This window comes from Anarhichas minor, unplaced genomic scaffold (assembly GCF_050575085.1).
Source record: "Anarhichas minor isolate MPS153535 unplaced genomic scaffold, ASM5057508v1 ptg000007l, whole genome shotgun sequence".
Taxonomy (NCBI): Eukaryota; Metazoa; Chordata; class Actinopteri; order Perciformes; family Anarhichadidae; genus Anarhichas; species Anarhichas minor.
This window is the reverse complement of record NW_027466453.1, coordinates 17994843-18014323: the sequence shown is the minus strand read 5'-3', so window position 1 is coordinate 18014323 and position 19481 is coordinate 17994843. Positions and strand designations below refer to the sequence as shown.

At 42.6% G+C, this 19481-nt stretch overlaps 3 protein-coding genes across 3 annotated transcripts; all 3 read right to left on the bottom strand.

Moving 5' to 3' along the window:
- Positions 1–572: 572 nt before the first annotated feature.
- On the bottom strand, positions 573–11878 carry tyk2 (tyrosine kinase 2). Its single transcript, XM_076086347.1, has 24 exons — positions 11670–11878; positions 10502–10704; positions 10289–10409; positions 10064–10196; positions 9798–9961; positions 8882–9260; positions 8621–8797; positions 8162–8319; positions 7942–8056; positions 7676–7859; positions 7493–7599; positions 7231–7401; positions 6371–6458; positions 5993–6120; positions 5519–5654; positions 4325–4476; positions 4071–4221; positions 3893–3984; positions 3614–3803; positions 3224–3342; positions 2283–2455; positions 2079–2196; positions 1866–1988; positions 573–1772 (listed from the first exon to the last, which is right to left on the bottom strand). Exons 2-24 carry the CDS (start codon positions 10683–10685, stop codon positions 1632–1634), a joined length of 3504 nt encoding a protein of 1167 aa, XP_075942462.1. The 5' UTR covers positions 10686–10704; positions 11670–11878; the 3' UTR covers positions 573–1631.
- A 445-nt stretch (positions 11879–12323) lies between these two features.
- On the bottom strand, positions 12324–17202 carry LOC142945051 (hsp90 co-chaperone Cdc37-like). The gene is made up of 8 exons (XM_076086354.1): positions 16819–17202; positions 16075–16356; positions 15726–15831; positions 15523–15638; positions 15317–15439; positions 14500–14682; positions 14332–14403; positions 12324–14190 (listed from the first exon to the last, which is right to left on the bottom strand). Exons 1-8 carry the CDS (start codon positions 16924–16926, stop codon positions 14029–14031), a joined length of 1152 nt encoding a protein of 383 aa, XP_075942469.1. The 5' UTR covers positions 16927–17202; the 3' UTR covers positions 12324–14028.
- A 1170-nt stretch (positions 17203–18372) lies between these two features.
- On the bottom strand, positions 18373–19206 carry cmc4 (C-x(9)-C motif containing 4 homolog (S. cerevisiae)). The gene is made up of 3 exons (XM_076086355.1): positions 19072–19206; positions 18931–18990; positions 18373–18826 (listed from the first exon to the last, which is right to left on the bottom strand). Exons 2-3 carry the CDS (start codon positions 18986–18988, stop codon positions 18690–18692), a joined length of 195 nt encoding a protein of 64 aa, XP_075942470.1. The 5' UTR covers positions 18989–18990; positions 19072–19206; the 3' UTR covers positions 18373–18689.
- Positions 19207–19481: the final 275 nt, after the last annotated feature.

The window sequence follows — 19481 nt, the reverse complement described above, 5'->3', positions numbered from 1 at the left end:
TTAAATCATTCATTAACAGTCTTGGGATGACATCACGAGTATCGATCGACTAGATAAATAGGTTCTACACAGAAAAACAAAACGTTAAAGAGCATAATATAAGCCTATTATAGTGCAACTTTAATAATAAAAAACACTTTAATAGACGCATTCAGCCCTATGCATAATTATAAACTAAAGATATTGTTTGTATTAATGTATATATATATATATATATGATTTTTAATCTATATATACATAAAAGACACAATGGCCGCCAACCTTTTTTTTTTTTTTACATCTTAATGCCCCCTGGTAATTGTGTTGGCTGGCTGGTAAGTTGTATGTTCCCAGCACCACAGTACACATGCAGAGTCTCAGCTGACGGTGTTCCTTACTACTGTGATACATTCCTCATACTAGCTTTTGGTCCTTTGTGCACTTTCCATTCAAACACATGGTGAGACGCTTGCAGCAAGTCTGTTATGTTTACAGTGTGACTTTAGCGGTGTACATGACTGTGGCTGTCCAGTGGAAATGTGGACAAAGATCTGACATTTTTGACACATGCATCAATCCGTTTCAGTCCTCAATAAAAGGGCAAGTGAAAAATGTTTTATTAGATTCTGACTTTGTTCTTTTGGTTTATACCAAATCAAACACAAAGTTAACATACACACAAAGAAATGTACAAACAGGAAATGAAAGATAGTAATGTCCGGTTTTCTTAATACTAACTGTGTTAATATATGCAAACCTAGAACTTTGGAAAGGCAGAAGCCGACACTTGCCAAAGGCATCGCCATTCTTCATTAAGTTCATCTCATCAGCCAGGAAAAAAAACCACACACTGAGTTTATCATTGTGTTGATATCACATATGAGTGAATCGCAGTGTGGTATTATCAAAAAGAAACCTGTAAAGACATCTGTGAGAATGGAGGCAGCAGGCATTGCACAGCAGGAAACTCTACTACCCTGAAACATATGGTGGCCATCAGGGGCGTTTCGAGGATTCAAAGAAAGGGGGGGCTTAGCCCCAAGGGGAGTGGCATGTTTGCGGCAATTTTTTTTGGGGCCCATTTGGGGCCGCGGATATCCATTGTTTCAGACAGTTCATAGATTGGTTCAATCAGAAAGACTGTGATTTTGCTCTGTCATTTTGCTTGCATTCAGTATATAACACAAGAGACAGAATTTGGGGGTCATAGTGAAATTTGACAACACAAATATGAACTTTTCTCAAATAAAGAATATCCGCGTCACTCCCAAATCCTAATTCTTAAAGGGACCGCACACAATGGATGGAGAATGGACCGGACAGTGTCAACTTTATATCGTTAAGGATGATGATAGGCTGTTGGATTGTAATTTGAAGGGGGAGAAAACATACAAACCAGAACGCACGCACATATGTAGCAGGTTAGAGTTATAAATAACTTGTCCATGTGAGAAACAATAGTTTAATTTAATGACATCACCAAAATAAAAAAATATATATATTTTTTTCTTCTTTTTTTTTTTAAAGCCAATAATGCCAAATTATTTGGGGGGCTGAAGAACATTTGAGGGGGGCTTCAGCCCCCCTAAAATAGGCCTAACGACGCCCCTGGTGGCCATAGTGGCAAAGTGATGACATATAGATACAAAAAATCAAATCTGAGCCAAAGAAAAGTTTATATTCGACTGCCAGGTGTATGTTTGGCAAATAGCCTCAAACTTTTCGATGAGGGATCCGAATGATGGCCGTTGTGCCGGATCTGCAGCCCAACACTGCTCCATCAACATCCTCACCTGTTGGTTAAAAAAAAATAATAGTAATTGTGAAAATATCAGGCTTCTCATAATGCCAATTAAATGTCAATATTGTTTAAAAGGACACGTTACCTCATGAGGGCAGTCTTTGGGACGAGGCAATCGCATCTGTTTATCCAACAGTTTTATGAGCACCAACACAGTCATCTGTCCTTGGGCTACCCGCATCATATCATGCATGATATCATTGAACTTCTACAAAAACAGAGTACATTGTGCATTAAACACAGGGACACAAACTTAACTCTATTAGTCTCACATGAGCAGGTTTGAGTCGTGACGTACCGTTGGAGGGCTCTGCCGGTTGTCACAGCGGGTCAGGATCTCATACAACGTAACGCCAAAGGACCAAATGTCAGAGGAAAAGGAAAATTTGCTCTCCTTCAAGCACTCAATGGCATACCTATACAGCACAAAAAAATACAGTTTAGTTACCAAAGTCCGAAAACAAAGCATTGAATAAGACTGCAAAGTGCTGCATGAACCCACCAGTACACCGGACTGTCCCCGTCCTCTCGAACACGATAGTAGATATCGCCTTCAGGGATGTATTTCGTCAGGCCAAAGTCTCCGATCTTCACCAAACTGTCGTTTTCCACCAAGACATTACGGGCAGCTAGGTCTCGATGGATGTATCGCTTAGAGTGCAAGTACTCCATCCCCTTAAAAAGAGAACAGAAAGAACAGATGGATGCAATTACTCAGAGGCGGCAAAATCTGGACGTTGAACAGTGTATAGATACTATAACAGTGTAGAGAAACAGCAGAGTACAATGTTTTTGAATGGTTGTCCTTTAAAGTCTCCTATAGCATGTAATCCTTAGCCGTGCTAGCGGCACATATCAGGTCGGTCTGTCCATCACTTTGGTCCAGCCTGAAACGTCTCCACAGCTACTGGACAGATTACAGACATTCATGTTCCCCAAATGACAAATCTTGCTGACTTTTCCTTTAACATGCTACACTGAACACGGTAAATATTAAAGCTGTTAAACATCAGCACGTTAGCATCGTCACTGTGAGCATGTTAGCATGCTGATATTACTATTTACCCGCATGGCTTTAACATCTTTCTCCAACATAATTTATCAAACACAAAGTGTATTATACTTTATAAAAAGCAACATTGAATATTGTGTTTATCATAAACAATAACATGTAAATTCAATCATAAAATGACAAGTTTACAATGTCAGAGGCGGCTGGAAATGTGATGCAAATGATGCGACAATCAACAACATGCCAAGTGATTATTTCCTGGTAGCTAAGAGAAAAACATAATGCTAGTGCTACTAAACTACAGAATGAATTAAAGCTTAGTTTGATGCATTATCTACTACAGAACATGACCAGACACACAGCACCAGCAATGTTGGAAAATTAAGCAAAATAGACGATTAGCACAAAGTACAAAAAACACCTAAACTCACCTGACAGATCTGCTGAGCGAACATGAGGCACTGGGGCACTCCCAGTTTGCGTTTGGGAAGGTAATCTCGCAGACTCCCCAGAGGAAGGTACTCCATAATCAGCTGCACAACTGTTCCTCCTGTCAGTGGACATGCAACAGGGCTTATCCTCCTACTTCTATTACCTGCTGCCTGGTGCTCAGCATGATGTGTGTTGAAAGCTCAAAATATTGACATACAAGGGAAACCGTGTTGCACTTTCTATAGATTTTCATTATTTTCAGAAGAACAGCAGGAATCAAAAATCAATCAGTCATCTACTGAAGCTCTGCAAGCTGGAAGAGAACACTGTATATCGTATGTATTTCAATAAACCTATTTGAAGCAGACAGGTGACAGTCGAGGCCTCACCCAGTTCAGTACAGCAGCCCTTGTACTTGACGATGTTGCTGTGATAGAGAGACCTCAGGATCTCAATCTCCTTCATCCAGCCCTCAGGAACCTGGCCGTTCTCTTGTTTCAAAGCCTTCACTGCCACGCGCTCTCCCGTCCCGTCGTTGGCCGGGTCATACAGGTAGAGAGTCACCTTTCCAAAGTGACCCTGCAGACAGAGCAACGAGCAGGTGGATTACTCTCTCTTGACGCGACAGGAAGAAGAAAAACTACAGGCAATGTGGTGTTACAACTCACCTCTCCTAAGTCCCGCATCTTTTTCAGGTAGCGTTTGTGGAACACGCTGGGGTCTGTGTCAGGGAGAGCTTCACTGGGGGATATATCAGGGTCTGTGAGCAGAAGGAAACAACAACACGTTATCGAATGCACACAGGTGGGTTGGAGGAAAAAGCAATTTGAGCAAGTAAAGACCCACTTTTGATCATGAGTTCTGTGAGATCTCTGAGCACAGTGTGGAACGAAGGCCTCTCCAAAGGCTCGTAGGTCAAACACATGCTGATGAAGCTGGCCAGTTCCTGGGACGAAGGTTCGGCCAAACGGCCCTTTCGCTGATAGAAGCGCTCTTTCTGTTCAGGGAGGGTTACAGTGTGGCAATTAGGAGCCAGAAGGGATAGAATGAGAAGGCACGGCTTGTGCGGCTGTTGGAGGAGAAATAAAAAAGGGGCCTACCTCGGACAATGTGCTGCCGCTCATGGGGAGATCGCCATTGTTGCAGATTTCGAGCACCGTGACGCCAAAGCTCCACTGGTCGGCGGCGCTGCTGATGTGAGAGCCGCTGTCAACGCACTCGGGGGCGATCCACGGGATACGCTCAAGACGCTCTGCAGTGCACAACAGAGAGATTTAAAATGACAGGAGGTACACGTATCATGTTACGGTGATCTCAAGCGCCGGGGGAAGAATTTAGTTTGAGATGCTGCTTGATGATATCAGGTCTTTGCTCTTCTCTGCTTTGGGAAAAGCTTGTTCATAGACTCCAGACAAAAGTGACCGAAGACGGTTAAAAAACAAAAACACCTCCAAAGACTTTAAGATAGATTTCATCATTGTACTCATTTCTTCTATTCTCTGTTAAAAGAAGAAATAAGGGCTCTTACTATATAAACTCTAAGCTGTTGCTCAGGTGTTCTGAATATTGAATCCCACTTGATCATAAATTGAAGTCGTGTGGCTGATTGTTTATATTAACACAGGTAACGTAATGTACATTATAGAAGGGCGGCTGTTGTGTGACGTGTGCAAACTCTCTGGCAGATGCCCAAGAATTAGAGGTAGCCCAAAAAAAGGCTGGAAGAAGAAGAAGAAATGGAGGTTCAGTGAAATAAAGATGTGATTTTCCAGCGTTACAGGAGAATCAGAAAGCATTAAGAGCAGTGTGCAAAGAATCAGAGAGCTTTTATCGTCTTAATGGGATCAACGGACCAACAGTATGAATTATTAATCAAATCATTATAGTTACTCTCCTTAATAATTGAATCTGATCTTAATATAATTAAAACATATAATAATCTAAATTGTATTATTTGATATTCATGTAGTTTGTTTATGTTTCTCATTTTTAAAACCAGATGTTTTTTTCTTATCTTGGTAAAATGTTCTGTCACCTCATTTAGATATGCAAATAAAATAGGAATAGAAATATTTGTGTCTCTGTTGACCAAACTTCATATTTTAAGGCCCATTCTGAGATAAAACTAAGACTGAGATAAGACAACAGGAAATAAGTCACAGGAAATGGTCGGGTTGAAGTTTCCCGTGATGTGATCTGATTAGAAAAAGGCAGAACGTCACAGAAAACACACTCTGAAGCTCAAAGGACTCTTTCTCACAGAGTGAGGTTAATGAGGAGTTTCTGGTACTGACCTTCCCTTGAAAGGAGACTTATGGAAATTCCCGGGTCGCTCAGCTTGACAAAAGGAGTGATGCCGTGCTCCAGACCACGCCGCACCACCAGAATGTTCTTGGCACAGACGTTTCCATGAACCAGCCGTTTGGTCTCCTACAGTGATGAAAACATTACTGGTGTTGAACATATCTGGGATGCCGTGAGAGTCATTATAATAAGTGTAACACAAACTATCAATGCTGTTAGTTATCGGGGGGGAAAAATGAACTTTACTTGCAGCACTTATCGTAAAGTTGAGTCTGATAATACGATTATTTCATTTCCTGCCTGCAGCTCAAGACTCAAAGCTCGGCACGCAAGCAGTTGGAGAGCTGCACGACCGGATTATTTCACTTTAATGACCATTTAGCTGTGTGGTCGTGCAAGTGAATTGTATTGAATCTTATAATCTGTGGCATACAGAAACTAAACAAAGCAGTATTTGAACTCACAAGATAATTGAGGGCACTGGCGAGTTGTTTTGCGACAATGAATTTCCACTGAGGCGTCACTGATGCCTTTTCTTTGCGAAGGAAAACATCCAAAGGCCCAAACTCCACAAATTCTTCCACCATGATGTCTGTGAAGGTAAAAACAAAGTATGAGAGGTCTTTGGTGTCACCAAGAGAAAAATGTAAACAAACAAGCAGCATCCTCTTTCAAACCCAACAGGCTTGCGTGTCGTTTTGCATCTGCGTCACGACTCGCTCTGTAGTGGGGTCGGGAATTTGACTAAAGACACCAATCGCGTGTGTGTGTGTGTGTGTGTGATGAGGAAGTAGCAAATGAGGAAGTCAGTTTGTGAAGGTGAGCGGTGTCATTGCTCTTACTTTCAGATCCTTTGACTGACACACCGTGTACAAACACCAGGTGACTGTGGGATACCTGGCTCATGAGGCTTGCAGATTCCAAAAACCCCTGAGAAACACAAAAGGAGAGTAAAGAGTTGAGATGAGTCATACATGTTAATACACATGCACGCTGCCACTGCTACTCCTTTTGAGTGTTGGTTAGCTTAAAGGAATAGTTCAGGTGTTTTTAAGTGGGGTTGTATGAAGCACTTATCTACAGTCAGTGCTTTAGATGGAGCTTGGAGAAACAGACAGGAGTCAAAGCAGTGTACTGCTGAGGACGTATTGTAGACACCTATCAGTCACAGTAGATGCTACATTTAGAATATTCTTGACGGTTTACCTAGCCATGAGGCAGCTGGACTGAAGCCGTTATCTATGCTCCAAAGCCATCAGACTCTGAAGATGAATAATTCTACCTCGCAGCACATGCTGCTGGTGCATGCTGGTCTACCGCTGCCTCGATCGGTTAGTTTGTTCGTGTTATTGTGTGACTTTGGTTCGTTCAAATTCAACTAAGTCACACAATAACACAAACAAACTAACCGATCGAGGCAGCGGTACACCAGCAACCCCTTGTCCTGCAAGTTAAAATAAAGTCTGGTGGCTTTGGCAGGTGCAAAGATTGATGCAACGGTTTCATTTCCCTGTTCGAAAACATTTTTTTTTTGGAGTCTAAAATACGTCCTCAGCAGAACATTGCTTTGCTCCTGCGTTGGTACTCCTGTCTAACCTCATCTACTGCAGCTAGTAGACTGACTATGGTTAAGTACCTCATACAACCTCACTACAACACATCCAATTACCCCTTAAAGGCTGTTAAAGACCACATAACCTACGATATCAATGTCTTTATCGCTCTGGTCTAGAATCTTGAGAACCACTTGGATCCCATTGCAGTCAGCGGAGTTGTTGTTGAACTCGTCATCCTCGTCATTTTCTCCCCCAACTCGCACCAGCAGACGTCCCGAGAAGATGTTGGTTCTGGTCCCGCGGCCCAGATGCTGTTCCTGTTCATGAACACAACACCCAGTTGTCAGTCACAGAGCCGCAGAACCACAGAGCGGGTCAGGTGGAACAGATGAAGTGTGTCTCTATCACCTGTACGATTTCTTTGTCCTTGATCTGGTGGAAGCGTAGCTGGGTCATGTTCAGGGTGAGGGGGGCAGTGTGGACACCTTGCCTCATCACCAGCAGGTTGGACAGCTCTACAGCACACAAACACACACGTTGAGACCTAAATATCCCAGAACACCAGAGTAACTAAGCCCAATAAACACAAACCTGCTTGTTTTGGCAGACAGCATTTCCTGACGGTAAAGCTGTCTGAACCAGACTTGAGCACAAAGGTCTTGAGGCTTTCCATGAGCTCCTTCATATTGGAGAATTCTCGATCCCAGCCCTCCAGACAGAACATCGAACCCTGGAGGTGAATCCGAAACTGCTTGTGGCTTGGCTTCGACCCGTTCTACGAGCAAAAAACAGGCACAATTTTCACCATCGCTGCACTGCCATCATTTCCAGAGAGGAAGCGTGGGTGTTGAACTTACCTCGTTTTTGTTCAGGACAGCGAGGATGATGCGGTGATAATCGAGAGCACTCCAGCGTACGAGGAAAGCTCCCTCCTCTGCAGCCTTTTTCAGCTTCAGCAGCACGAAATCATCACTGGAAGCACACCAGAGTTGTGATATAACGCGCCGTGTTTCTCTAAAGCCTGCTTGTGTCTGTATGTGCAGATGTGTGAGAGGAGAAGAAAAAAAAACAACTCACTGCATAGGTCCATGCAGTCCATTTGCTACACTCAGCACTACCCTTGGGGGAGCCACTTCATGACAAAGATAGTGGTGGGCGAATGCAGTCAGCCGGTTGTATCCATCTAGGAGGGAGATGAAGGAACGGGCCTCCTGGCTGGAGTTCATCTGAACCTCCTACACACACACACACACACACACAGAAACACCACTAGCTTACAATCAGAGCTCCCACCTACAGACGCATACAAATTCAAAACATGACAAAAAGCCCGAAGCCGAACAAAAAGCCAAAGCTCTGATAGTCGTAAACATATAGAACATATGAGGATCCAGGCATACTGTACTGTATATTCACTCTGATCAGTACAATGACTAATATGCAGCATATCAATTGGACTAATGCACCACAAGCACATTTACCAATTAAATAAATGCACTGCAGCTTTTACATAAAGGGGTAAACAAGTACTCTCACCAAGCAGTGGCTGTCCAGAGTGCTAATGCACACATTATTTCCAGTGATGGCTATGTGAGTTATTTCAGGGAAATCACTGAAGGAGGTCCATTTATTAGGAGCGTTCGCATTGGGCTGGCTGGACTGTTGCTTTTTGTTCTTCATGTAGTCGTTCCTGAAGTAGGTGTTGGCCAGCGCCTAGGTAAAGACACTGAATTAAACAAAATGTCCGCATGGCACAGAATTACACCGTCAGGAGGTTGTAATGACGCTTTGACAAACCTTTTGCTCGGACACCTTCCTCCACTGAATCCCCTTGGTGCCAGACACCAGTATCTCGTGGGTGGCGGGGCCTATGAAGTCGTCTTTGGAGGCACCCTGGCAATGGCTGGTGTTAGAGTAAGAGCTGCTTCCAGTCCCGTCATCTCTCAGCTCCAGGTGTGACACGGTGAAGGTCTCTGTTCCAAAGCGTGGCGCCAAGTGTTCGAGGGTGGAGATGTACTTATACATGATCTCCTGGGCGCCCAGTCGCCCGGTGTCCACGGTGTGCTGCTGGAAGGTCCGCACGAACTCTGCAAAAACCCGCCGGATCCGGATTTTTGTCAGGAAGTTGTCTTTGGAAATGTGTTTGGCGAAAGACTTTGGAATGCACTGCAGGAAGCTGAAAGAAAAAAATAGATGTTTTGATGTTACCTGGAGATTAAATTAGATAAAAAGCTTTGATGAGAAACTGGATTATCACAGGAGCAGAAAATAGGATAGAAATAACAGCACAACACACAACCTCATTATAACGAGACAAATCATCATCATATAAAGAACATATTCAAATGAATACAAGCCATTTAAGGTATTTGTTGTTAAATATGTTAACAGATTTAAAGGGATAGTCTCCATGTTTTATAAGGTACTTATCCACAGTCAGTGTAGTGTAGTACTACAGTAGATGGAGTTTGGAGAAACAGATTAGTACCAGCACAGGAGCACAGCAATGTACTGCTGCGGCAGCGGTTTTTAAACACCTTACGGTGCACAGTGGTGGCTTGGTCGCCTAACAACAAAAGTTGCCTCACAGCCAGAGGGGCCGGGGTTCAATTCCCAGGCTAGACAGGTCAAAACATCCAGACGTTCCTTTTAAGTGCAGTTATTAACCGTTACTATTTCACTGTACCGTATGCACTCCTTCCACAGTAATTACCTGACTTTTTCAGCAACATCTTGTAAGGTGCAGCCGGTTTGCATCGACTGGTGCGAGAGTTGAAGCACAGCCATCCCCAAGCTCTCATTTTTTAAGCGACTTCGTTCGTCCTCCGTTTGAACATCTTCCATCTGCACCACCTCGTTCACAAATTCATATTTAGCCTTTTGGAGACACCAGAAGAAAAGACGTTCGGCACTTAATCCTTGTGACCGCAGCAATTCATTGATGCACAGTCAACCCTTCAAACTATTTCAAGCACCAACCTGGAAGAATAAGTACTCTAAGGAGGTGATTTCGAACAAAGGCGAACCGCCCGGACTTGTGCCGGATCGGAGAGCATAACGGGATACAGTCGGCTCCTTGTCATTTAGTCCGTGCCAATTCCGAAAGTAAAACCTAGTTTACAAGGAAACCAGAGAAACAAAGTGAAGATGCGGAGTGCGTTTCCTCTGCCTCCCTAACACGGCGTCATCAAAACACAGACTAACCTCATACAGTAGAGAAGAACCAGGCTGGGGTCCTCTGGACTGAACTCGTGGTTTGGACTGTACCAGCAGTGGGATTGTAGATTGTACAGAGCAAACAACACATGGCACAGAGGAGTTATCCCTGGGGAATAACGCACAGATGTTAGACAGCAGGATAAAACACCACATGAAGACAAGAACTCCACCCTGTGGTCTGTGCGTGGTCACTCTCACCTACAGCCTCTGCAGCAGAGATGCACAGCTCCTCCGCCGTGACTCTTCCTCCTGTGTGGGACAGGTACCTCTCCCCTTCCTTTGACCAGAACAGGTAAACATGGACGCCCGGACCCTGAGGGGGCTCACGCAGGCCGGGGGACACCCCAGACCGTGAACGCTTGGACCACCCACTTCTGGACATGGTGGGGGCAGCTAAATCACTGAGACACACACGCACACACACACAGAGATAGACACACACATATCAATGTAAACAGTGGTGGAAAGTAACAAAGTGCTGTAATCAAGTACAGTGTTGAGGTACTTGTTCTTTACTTGAGTATTCTTGACTATACTTCTAATTCACTACAAATCAGAGGGAAATATTGCACTTTTTACAAATCCTAATTAATAATCCAAAATATGATCAATACATAAATTATGTATGTAAATTATATTATGTAATATCAAGACTGAAGACAATACTGCTATTCAACAGTGTATACAGTAAAATGAGCCCCACCCTGCCAGTAAAGTTATGTATATTAGTGAATAATTATAATACAATAACATAATTCTGCTTAATGAGTACTTTTACTTTGGTACTTTAAGTATATTTTGATTCTAATACTACTGTACTTTTATTGAGTACGTTTTTGAATGCAGGATTTGTACTTGTTAAAGTATTTCTCTACTGTAGTAGTTGTTCCACCACTGAATGTAAAACACAGTACATGACTTTAATCAGCTGTTGGATAAATCACGTCCGCATTAAGGCCTTCATAAACAGAAACAAAAACACTACTTTTGCGCTTCTCTGTGATCACGTATTTAATATTTATCTTTCTACACGATAACTAGTTTAGAGAACTAAGATGTCAACAAATGACCAAAAAATGTGGAGATAACTAAGAAATATGACGTCAGGTAAAGAGATTAGTCAAAGGGACTTCCGGGGGTTATTCCTTGTCTAACTTGTTTACATTGTGCAACACTCTACAGCATCAAATAACAGCTTTACGTGTCTTATATTCATTTACTTTAACGCACACCGACTACGTGACCGAGTGGCCCATAAACACGCGTCCTCGCACATTTCACGGTATATCCGATGCCATGATAAGGAAATATGTAAACAATATTACAGCCAAAACGTAGCAACGTATGCGACAAATCCGTATCTTACCATTTAACGGAGAGCCGTGGACGGTGTTACACGAGAGGCTGACACTGCGAGACGAAGTGACAGCCAGGCTTCATTATGGTTCAGCGTATTTCCCCCTTCTTCTTCTTCGTCTTCTTCTTCTTCGTCTTCTTCTTCGCCTCCTCTCGGGTTTTCGTGAACTGCGAGCTGCGACGAGATGGTTCCTGAAACTCACGTGGCCGCGCCCTCGGGCAGGCGTGCGCGTATACGCACACACGGGCTGACCTTTCAAAATAAACGTCGAGGATAAAAGTTGTGAAATTGAGTATATTTACTTAAGCACTGTACAATTTTGACCTCGCTCCATTTATTTGACAACTAGTTACTAGTTCCTCTGCAGATTAATATTACATAAAAACATAAATGATACATTTGTAAAATTGTTTTAGATTAATACATATATATATACAAAGAGTGAAAATTATCTATAGTATAGATTATATATATATATGTCATTATACTTTGCTTTTACTTGTTGTAATGCACTGTCAATGTGACCAGAGCAGACCTTTTCATTGCAGTCATTTTGCCTTAATAAGATGATAATAACAGGTGTAATAAATGAACGGTAACGGCTCCACCTGCGATTAGTCTGCGATGAGCTGAAATGTATTAAGAATGGAATGAGTCCATACAAACAATGCACTTTGATGTATTATCATTATTCACCAACCATCATAAAACAAAGTCAAATCAAAACCACAAACGCGCCTTTAGGAAGCAGGTTCATCCAGTTGTCATGTTGTGTTGTAGGTCCACTGTTCTTCACTAGATGTCATGATTTCATCATTTCAACTTTTCTTCATGAGCATCTGCTGTTTGATGTCGGGTGTCGATTTCAGGACATCTGTAGCCACCTTTGTCAGTGTCATGTCAAAGTTTGATGGTGTTTGTTCTGCCTTTCATCGGGTGCTGCCATCCTTCACAATAAAATCATCTCAAACTAAAGCTTGGAATAAGAAGCTGCACTAGCTTCTGTCAGCTGGCTTGTTTAGCAGAGATGGGGACTTGGACTGAAGTCGCTCACACAGATTTGAGACTTGACCTGGTCCCTGAAAGACTTGGGCTCAAAAAAGTGACTAGTGAGCATCTTGTGAGACTAGAGGGATGTGTTAAATTACAGTCGATTATCAGCTGAGACCCAGTGTAATTATAATAGGGTTGTACTCTGTCATTGAAAAATAGGTTAGTTATTATTGTATGCTTATGGAAAAGTATAAAGGTTAATGTTGCCTACCCCTGCTTTAAAGGAACGTTTTCTTATTACATCGCAATAGCCTGTTTAAAGTGATTATATAGCAACCAATCAGTCAATGCTGACACCTTATGCGAAGAGATGAAACAGTAAACGCTTTGAATTCCTTAGATATTTTGTCAGGTGCTGAGCAACCATAAGAGACTTGACCTGGACACAAAACACAGACTTGGGAGCATCTCTGGTATTTGGTGGTATCCAACATAGACAAACAATGCCTTTGTTTAAGCTGTTTCACTTAATATTTGTTGATTTTTATGTCAGCTCTGTCACCTTCAAAATAAAAGCATCAAAAGTAAAAGTGTAGAATCCAACCACGCCTATCTAGGACTGCAAGGACTGCTTTTGTGTTTAGTATTGGTTGTGTCTTTTCCTGTTTAATGTGCACTGTGATGCTCCTGAGCCCATATCATATGTATTTACCCACACTACCACGGAGTGTCACATGTATGTAATGCTTCGTTAGAAAACCAATGCACAGATGGAGCTGCTCCGTGTTTAAACAGCTTATTCTCTTATGACTAACTCTTTAATCTTATGATTTGAAAAGCAAGGCACCCACACCTCGAGTTTCTAGACAAAACCACAACACCTGAGTTTTGAGTAGTTGGATATAATTCAACCATTAGTTAAGCAAGTTTGTAGAAAATGTCACTTCTGGGAAATAACCAGCTGAATACATCGATCGCTAAAGCCTTAAAAGTCGAACAAAACAAATCACAAATTTGGTAAACCCTTCCATTCAATTCAGTAAATGCACAACCTGAAAACGTCTGGAACATTTTTAACCATACGACAGCAAAAGTGAAGCAGGCCGGCTCTCCCACACAGACCGACAGGTGCATACGAGTACATGGAAGAATACAGCCGACGTCCAAACAAATAAAAGTCCTAAACACGAGCAGCAGGAGTTACTGATGCGACGCAGTTGTGCAGCTAGCTGAACACTAATACCTCAAGTCTCAGTTTAGCATTTTACAGAAGTTATATCATTGTTCCATGATTGGCAAACTAGTCATACACATTGTGGGGGCGCAATACAGTAGGTGGGTACATTGCGGAAACATATCGTGGGGTCAATGTTGGTCATTCCTTCTTCGGTTCTTCGGGCTCCTGTTTCACCTCCTCGGGCTCCTGTTTCACCTCCTCGTAAGTACCGTCTTCCTCTTTCTCATCCCCATCGTCTGTCTTGGAGTTGGGGACCCAAAGGCCCGATTCTATGCACTGCTTCATGTGAACCTTCGCCTCCTAAATCATTCAAACAATCACAATTATTAACAAACTCAAAGTAGGTAGAAAAATACTCATAACTATACATTTACATATGATCCCCAGCAGACATTTATCATAAAAAGAAATAAGACTGTCGGCTTCAACAAGGGAACATACCGTCGGGTCCATTTTGCTAATAACATCTTGTAACAGCTGGATGTTTTTATCATCAAAGCATTTCTGCATCTCCTGCAATTAAGAACAGATTATTTTTTTTTTTTAGGCACTTTATGAACCAACAACATAACATGAAGGCAGAGTGCCGAGGCTTCTTGAAGAACTTACAGCTGGCAGGGACTCGTACACATCCACAGGATCGAGTCCTCCAGGTCCCAGGCGCTTCTGTCGCTCCTCTTCCTCGTATTCCTTCATGGCCTTCTCGATGCGGATCTTCGCCCGGCCCCGAACCCGCTCCTTAAATGAGTCCAGCTCGTCATTGAAAGCATCCTGGTACTGCTGATCTGCGGTCTGGGAGGGGGGACACGTCATTTGGTGTGTGGGTCGCAGTCAAATATGAGCATTTAATTGAATATTTCAATTAGCATTTGTATTAATTGTGATGTTTCCAAGACAGGAATCTTTTGAGGAACTCAGGAGCAACTTAACACCCCGTGAAAATCTTGTCTTTGCTGATCTACAGCGGTTTAACTTCTCGTCCTGCTGCTAGGTCTGGTCTGAGGCTGAGCAGGCTGGACATTTTCAACCAGAGAAGGCAGCAAAACGCTGGACAAAGGACTAAACACAGCTCCAGCACAAATGTTACGAAGGAGGAAGTCACTTTACGATGAAACACAAGAAGTAGAGGCATTAAAGCGAGATACCGAGTGAAAGAGCGAGAGAGAGAGGGAACATGTACGGGAACATTCGGGGTGGGGTTTAAAGGACGACGATTGCCGATTGGTCAAATACGCACAGCACTGTAAAACAAGTACTCTAGTATTGATTTAGGACAAAGAGAAAGAATTTCTCTCAGTTTCGTAACATTAAAAGTAAAGCAGTCGCTGTCTGTTCCTGTTTTCTTCATAGCTCCGGGAGCTTTCGTTCAAAAAGCACGAGGAACTATTTCACTCGATTTCGTCGCATCCAAATAAAATGAAGTCACCTTGATCTTGGCAAAGAATTGCCGAAAGCAGCCGCGGGGGTCCACCTTGAGGCTTTTGGCCAACTCTAGAATGAACTGCATGACAATGGTCTGATGAGCCACTTGCTCCATCAATGAGTGTTTCTGCAAAAAGAATAAAGAACGTGAATAAAGAGTATCTCGTAGTTACGGCCCACAAAAACACATCCTTTTGTCGTCGTCTTTACCTCCTCCACTTCCAGGTCGATGCACATGATGACCAGGTAGTTGGCGGTCTCTTCACACACTAGATCAGAGTTGTCAGAGAGGTACTTCTGGCTGTCGTCCCAACGTCGCATCATGCCTGTAGTGAAGACAGCAATGAATCTACTTTCCTATAATACCGATACTCTGCAACATGCATGGATGAATGGATGTCAATAATCTTCACCAAAATGTTTGATCTGCTTCTCATTTTTCTCCACAAAGGTTTTGTGCTTTCGCTCCTTGTCTTCTTCGGTCTCATCAGCAGAGTCAGGTTTGAGATTGACAACGCTCTGTGGAGGGAAGCAGAGAATCATCGTTACAAACTGGAGAGGTTTAAAGATTAGTATCAGGAATCAGAAGAAGAGTCAGAGATAAGTACATTATGAAGCCACGGACACAAAGACAAACTACAGAAGGAATGAACGCTTCAACGACAGGAGCAGTGTTTTTAGAAGTAAAATCAAAATCTATTTTGAATCGCAGCGCATCAGATTGCTGCAAATGTGTTGCTTAGCGTAGAACATCTGCCTCACCTTGCTGAAACCCTCCTTGCTGAGCGTGTCGACGTTCCACGGCATCTTCTTCTCTTCCCGGTTATGTTCCGTCGACTTCTTCTCCCAATCCCGCTCCTCCTTTTTCAGCTTCTTCTCCTCGGCCTGCGCTTTGCCCAGCTCTGCTTTGGCGTCATCGGTCGATGAAATAGTCAGCTCTTGTATTTTCTTCTGTGCCTCCGCCAGCTTACGCCGACATTCGACATGTGCCTTTTTCAAGTCTTCGCCTTTTTTCTCAAAATCTTCCATTCGCTCCACACGAGCCTGAAAGAACAAACATGAATACAGTCACATATCAGTCCCAACAACAGGAAGCAGGTGGTAGAAGGCGGAGGATGGCCACCAAAAATAACTTATTTTATTTCAATCTAAATTTAATTAGAGGATAAACCACTTGAGATGCACCAGCTCATTATAGGGGGGACCTCAGGCACTGAACATGGACGTTAACAAACATTTAAGCACATAAATAATGATAATAATACAAATAGAGAAAAGTAAAGATCCTAAAATGCATCCTTATGGTTCACCCTTAACAGTTTAATGAGGGATCTTAATCTTCAAGTGAACAGCAACCTGAAAGCTGGAGAGTTGTTACCCACTCCACTGTGATCATCTCATCACTGGTACACAGCCCCGCAGTGAGCACAGGAAACACTGACCAGCTAAAGGTTACAGTATAATGTGTATATATATATATATATATATATATATTTAAACGTGTACCTGGTGTCTCCATCTGAAGAGGCTGGGTGTGTCGATGTTGGGGTGGATGTCATCTTCATCGTCTGACACCTCGATGTGGTCCCACACGCTGTAGTCTATTCTCGACATGACGTTAGAGCCTCACAGCGTTAGCTCCGGAGATGACTCGGCTAACGTGAAGTTAGTGCGCTAAACGAGGAGAACCGGGACCTCCGACCTACAAAAGGCAGATAACACACAAACTACGCACTTTTTTCCAGATACGTGTGTTAGTCTTCAACGCGGCGGCCGGCTGTGTTAAAGCCCAGATAAACTTCGATAGACCGACCTGGAGCGGGCTAGCGACAAACGGCTTCAGATTTTCTAGAAAGAATTGCTGCTGCAAATTTCCGTTTGACGTGAGTGCGTCATTACGTCACACGGACGTAGGACACCGGAAGACAGAAAAGATGAGCTTCTGTTTTTCTGCATCGGTGGCTGTGAATTTGCCTGAATCAACCGTTTATTAACATAACAAACATTAATTAATTCAACATACGTGATCTATCTTTGTAAATTATGTTTAAAAAAATAATCATTTAAGTTTTTTGTTCTCACCTTTTTTTATGTGAGTGTTTTCCAAAACCTCCCTGGCATATATATATATATATATATGCATGCAGTAATAGGCCTATAATTAAACTAAAGCAGTAATAGGCCTATAACTAAAGTTCACAATTCTATCAAAAACGAATCAATCACTGTTATTTTCCCTCCATCTGGTAAACAGCTATATAAAAAACGGTTTCTCTCTTATATTCCGCTGTTTAAACTTTAATTATTTTAAATTTGCATTTGAACTGCTTCAGGGTGCAATAGTAAACATTGTACTGTGTGCAATGTGTAGTCTGATTCATGCAAATGTGTATGAAATACTGAAATACTTATGAATGCAGTAATATATATTTATAGTTTATTAAACATTTGAAAGAAAGTAAATTTGGCCTCTTTCCTCAAGTTTATGGATTTTAATTTTTTTTGGAAATGTGGCTCTTGAAAATAACTCTTTAAGGACGGCACATTGACCAATAAATAATGAAACGGTACATAGGCAAGTCAAGCAATCAAGGGCTTCTTTCTAATACATGAGGCGTATGAGGCCTGACATACAGCCATCACACAGAGAGAACGTCACTGTAGAAGAGAGATGTACCCTACAGTCTATCTAATGGAAACTAATTCAGTAGACACAGAGCTCAATGCTGATCAAACCTAGAGAAACAATGTTTCATGCACACGATGAGGTGTTACATTCCCTGTCCAGGTAAACTAAGTTTGATGTCTACAAAGCTGAAATTGCTTCTTTTTTTTAAAGCCAAACTCAATGTATTGCTAAATTATCTTCTTGTGTTGAGCAAATCTTTATCTACAGTCTTTGGGTCTAACCAGCCAAATAATCTAAATCTCCTGTGTGGGTTCACCATGAGTGAACTCTAACAGTCACATCTGCAATATGTCTCAGTATCTCAGTGCTGACATGCACGAACATGTGGCTCATACTTCATCACAGGGTGTGGACACAATGACATGAAAAGACACAGAAAACGATTCCCTTTAATAAATACATGATTCATCTTACGCTGTAATGCCCCACTAAATGTTGTGCCACAGAAGTGTGACATTTTGTCAAATTCTCAAATACAGGTGTAGTTGATAACATATACTTCATATACTATGGGCTGTTTGTGTGCCAACTGTAGGATCCATGGAACCAATATGCCTTTCTGCAATGACATGTGAAGATGTCTGCTACACAACGAAGTAAGGCCTGTTACACTGTTACAGTCAATAACACATTGATACAATGTCCCTTTCCTCCATTGTTCCCATCAACAGCTACGGGCTAAAGGGAGCTATTTGTTACTTTTGCTCTCCGTGGGTTTGGAGTCCTTGAACCCGGAGCAGCAGATGGAGGTTCCCGCATGAGAGTCGCAGCACCGCCGCATGTCCCTGATCACGTCCGCACACATGCTCTCCACGTATCTGTTGGCTGCAGGACGAGGACCACAGGGAGGGGAGAGGGGGGGGGGGTTAGCTAAACGACACATGCAGGATTTGCTTCAGCAACATCTTTGAAGTGACTGCTGTATGTACCTTGTAGACACTGTTGTATTGCGCAGGCTTGCTTTTGACACGGGTCTTTCTGTGGCATACCTGAAAGGGAACAGAGAGGGACAGCATTCAGAAGTGTGTCAATAAACATCAGGCACTGCGTCACTGCGGACCGACTCCCACCTGTATCGATCGATCAATCGATCAGGATAGTCGGTGAGGTCTCAGGTTAGAGGTCGTCTGCTGCTGGTGTTAGCCGCGCGCGGAGCTAACGCTACTTCCTCCTGCGACTGCGAGGCAATGTTTTGATCACGTGACGTGCCGATAGCCAATTAAGTCATCTCTTTAAAAAAGTGCAGCACATCTGGTGGCGCGAGGTGAGTACAACACAAATGGCAGATATGAATAAACAGTAACTTTGAATATTGTCTCGTTATTGTTCGTTTTTAATACAAATCCCCCTAATATAAGAAACTGATGAGAAACTGCAACCAAAATAATAATTACAAATTAATTTAATTTTAAAATACAAACAAAGTCTTCACGTTATTGTCATGCACTTTTATTTGTGTGATACTTTTGCAGCCCTCACA

What these genes read in the sequence shown, in the direction of transcription:
- tyk2 (XM_076086347.1), bottom strand. Translation starts at nt 10,685, where the DNA reads ATGTCCAGAAGTGGGTGGTCCAAGCGTTCACGGTCTGGGGTGTCCCCC. An exon ending in CACAGAACTCATGATCAAAA is followed by an intron (nt 3,985 to 4,070) that starts GTGGGTCTTTAC and finishes TTCTGCTCACAG; the next exon opens with ACCCTGATATATCCCCCAGT. An exon ending in GGGGACAGTCCGGTGTACTG is followed by an intron (nt 2,197 to 2,282) that starts GTGGGTTCATGC and finishes TGTGCTGTATAG; the next exon opens with GTATGCCATTGAGTGCTTGA.
- LOC142945051 (XM_076086354.1), bottom strand. Translation starts at nt 16,926, where the DNA reads ATGTCGAGAATAGACTACAGCGTGTGGGACCACATCGAGGTGTCAGAC. An exon ending in GAAGCAGATCAAACATTTTG is followed by an intron (nt 15,639 to 15,725) that starts GTGAAGATTATT and finishes TCTTCACTACAG; the next exon opens with GCATGATGCGACGTTGGGAC. An exon ending in TCGACCTGGAAGTGGAGGAG is followed by an intron (nt 15,440 to 15,522) that starts GTAAAGACGACG and finishes TTCTTTTTGCAG; the next exon opens with AAACACTCATTGATGGAGCA.
- cmc4 (XM_076086355.1), bottom strand. Translation starts at nt 18,988, where the DNA reads ATGCCACAGAAAGACCCGTGTCAAAAGCAAGCCTGCGCAATACAACAG. An exon ending in AATACAACAGTGTCTACAAG is followed by an intron (nt 18,827 to 18,930) that starts GTACATACAGCA and finishes CTCGTCCTGCAG; the next exon opens with CCAACAGATACGTGGAGAGC.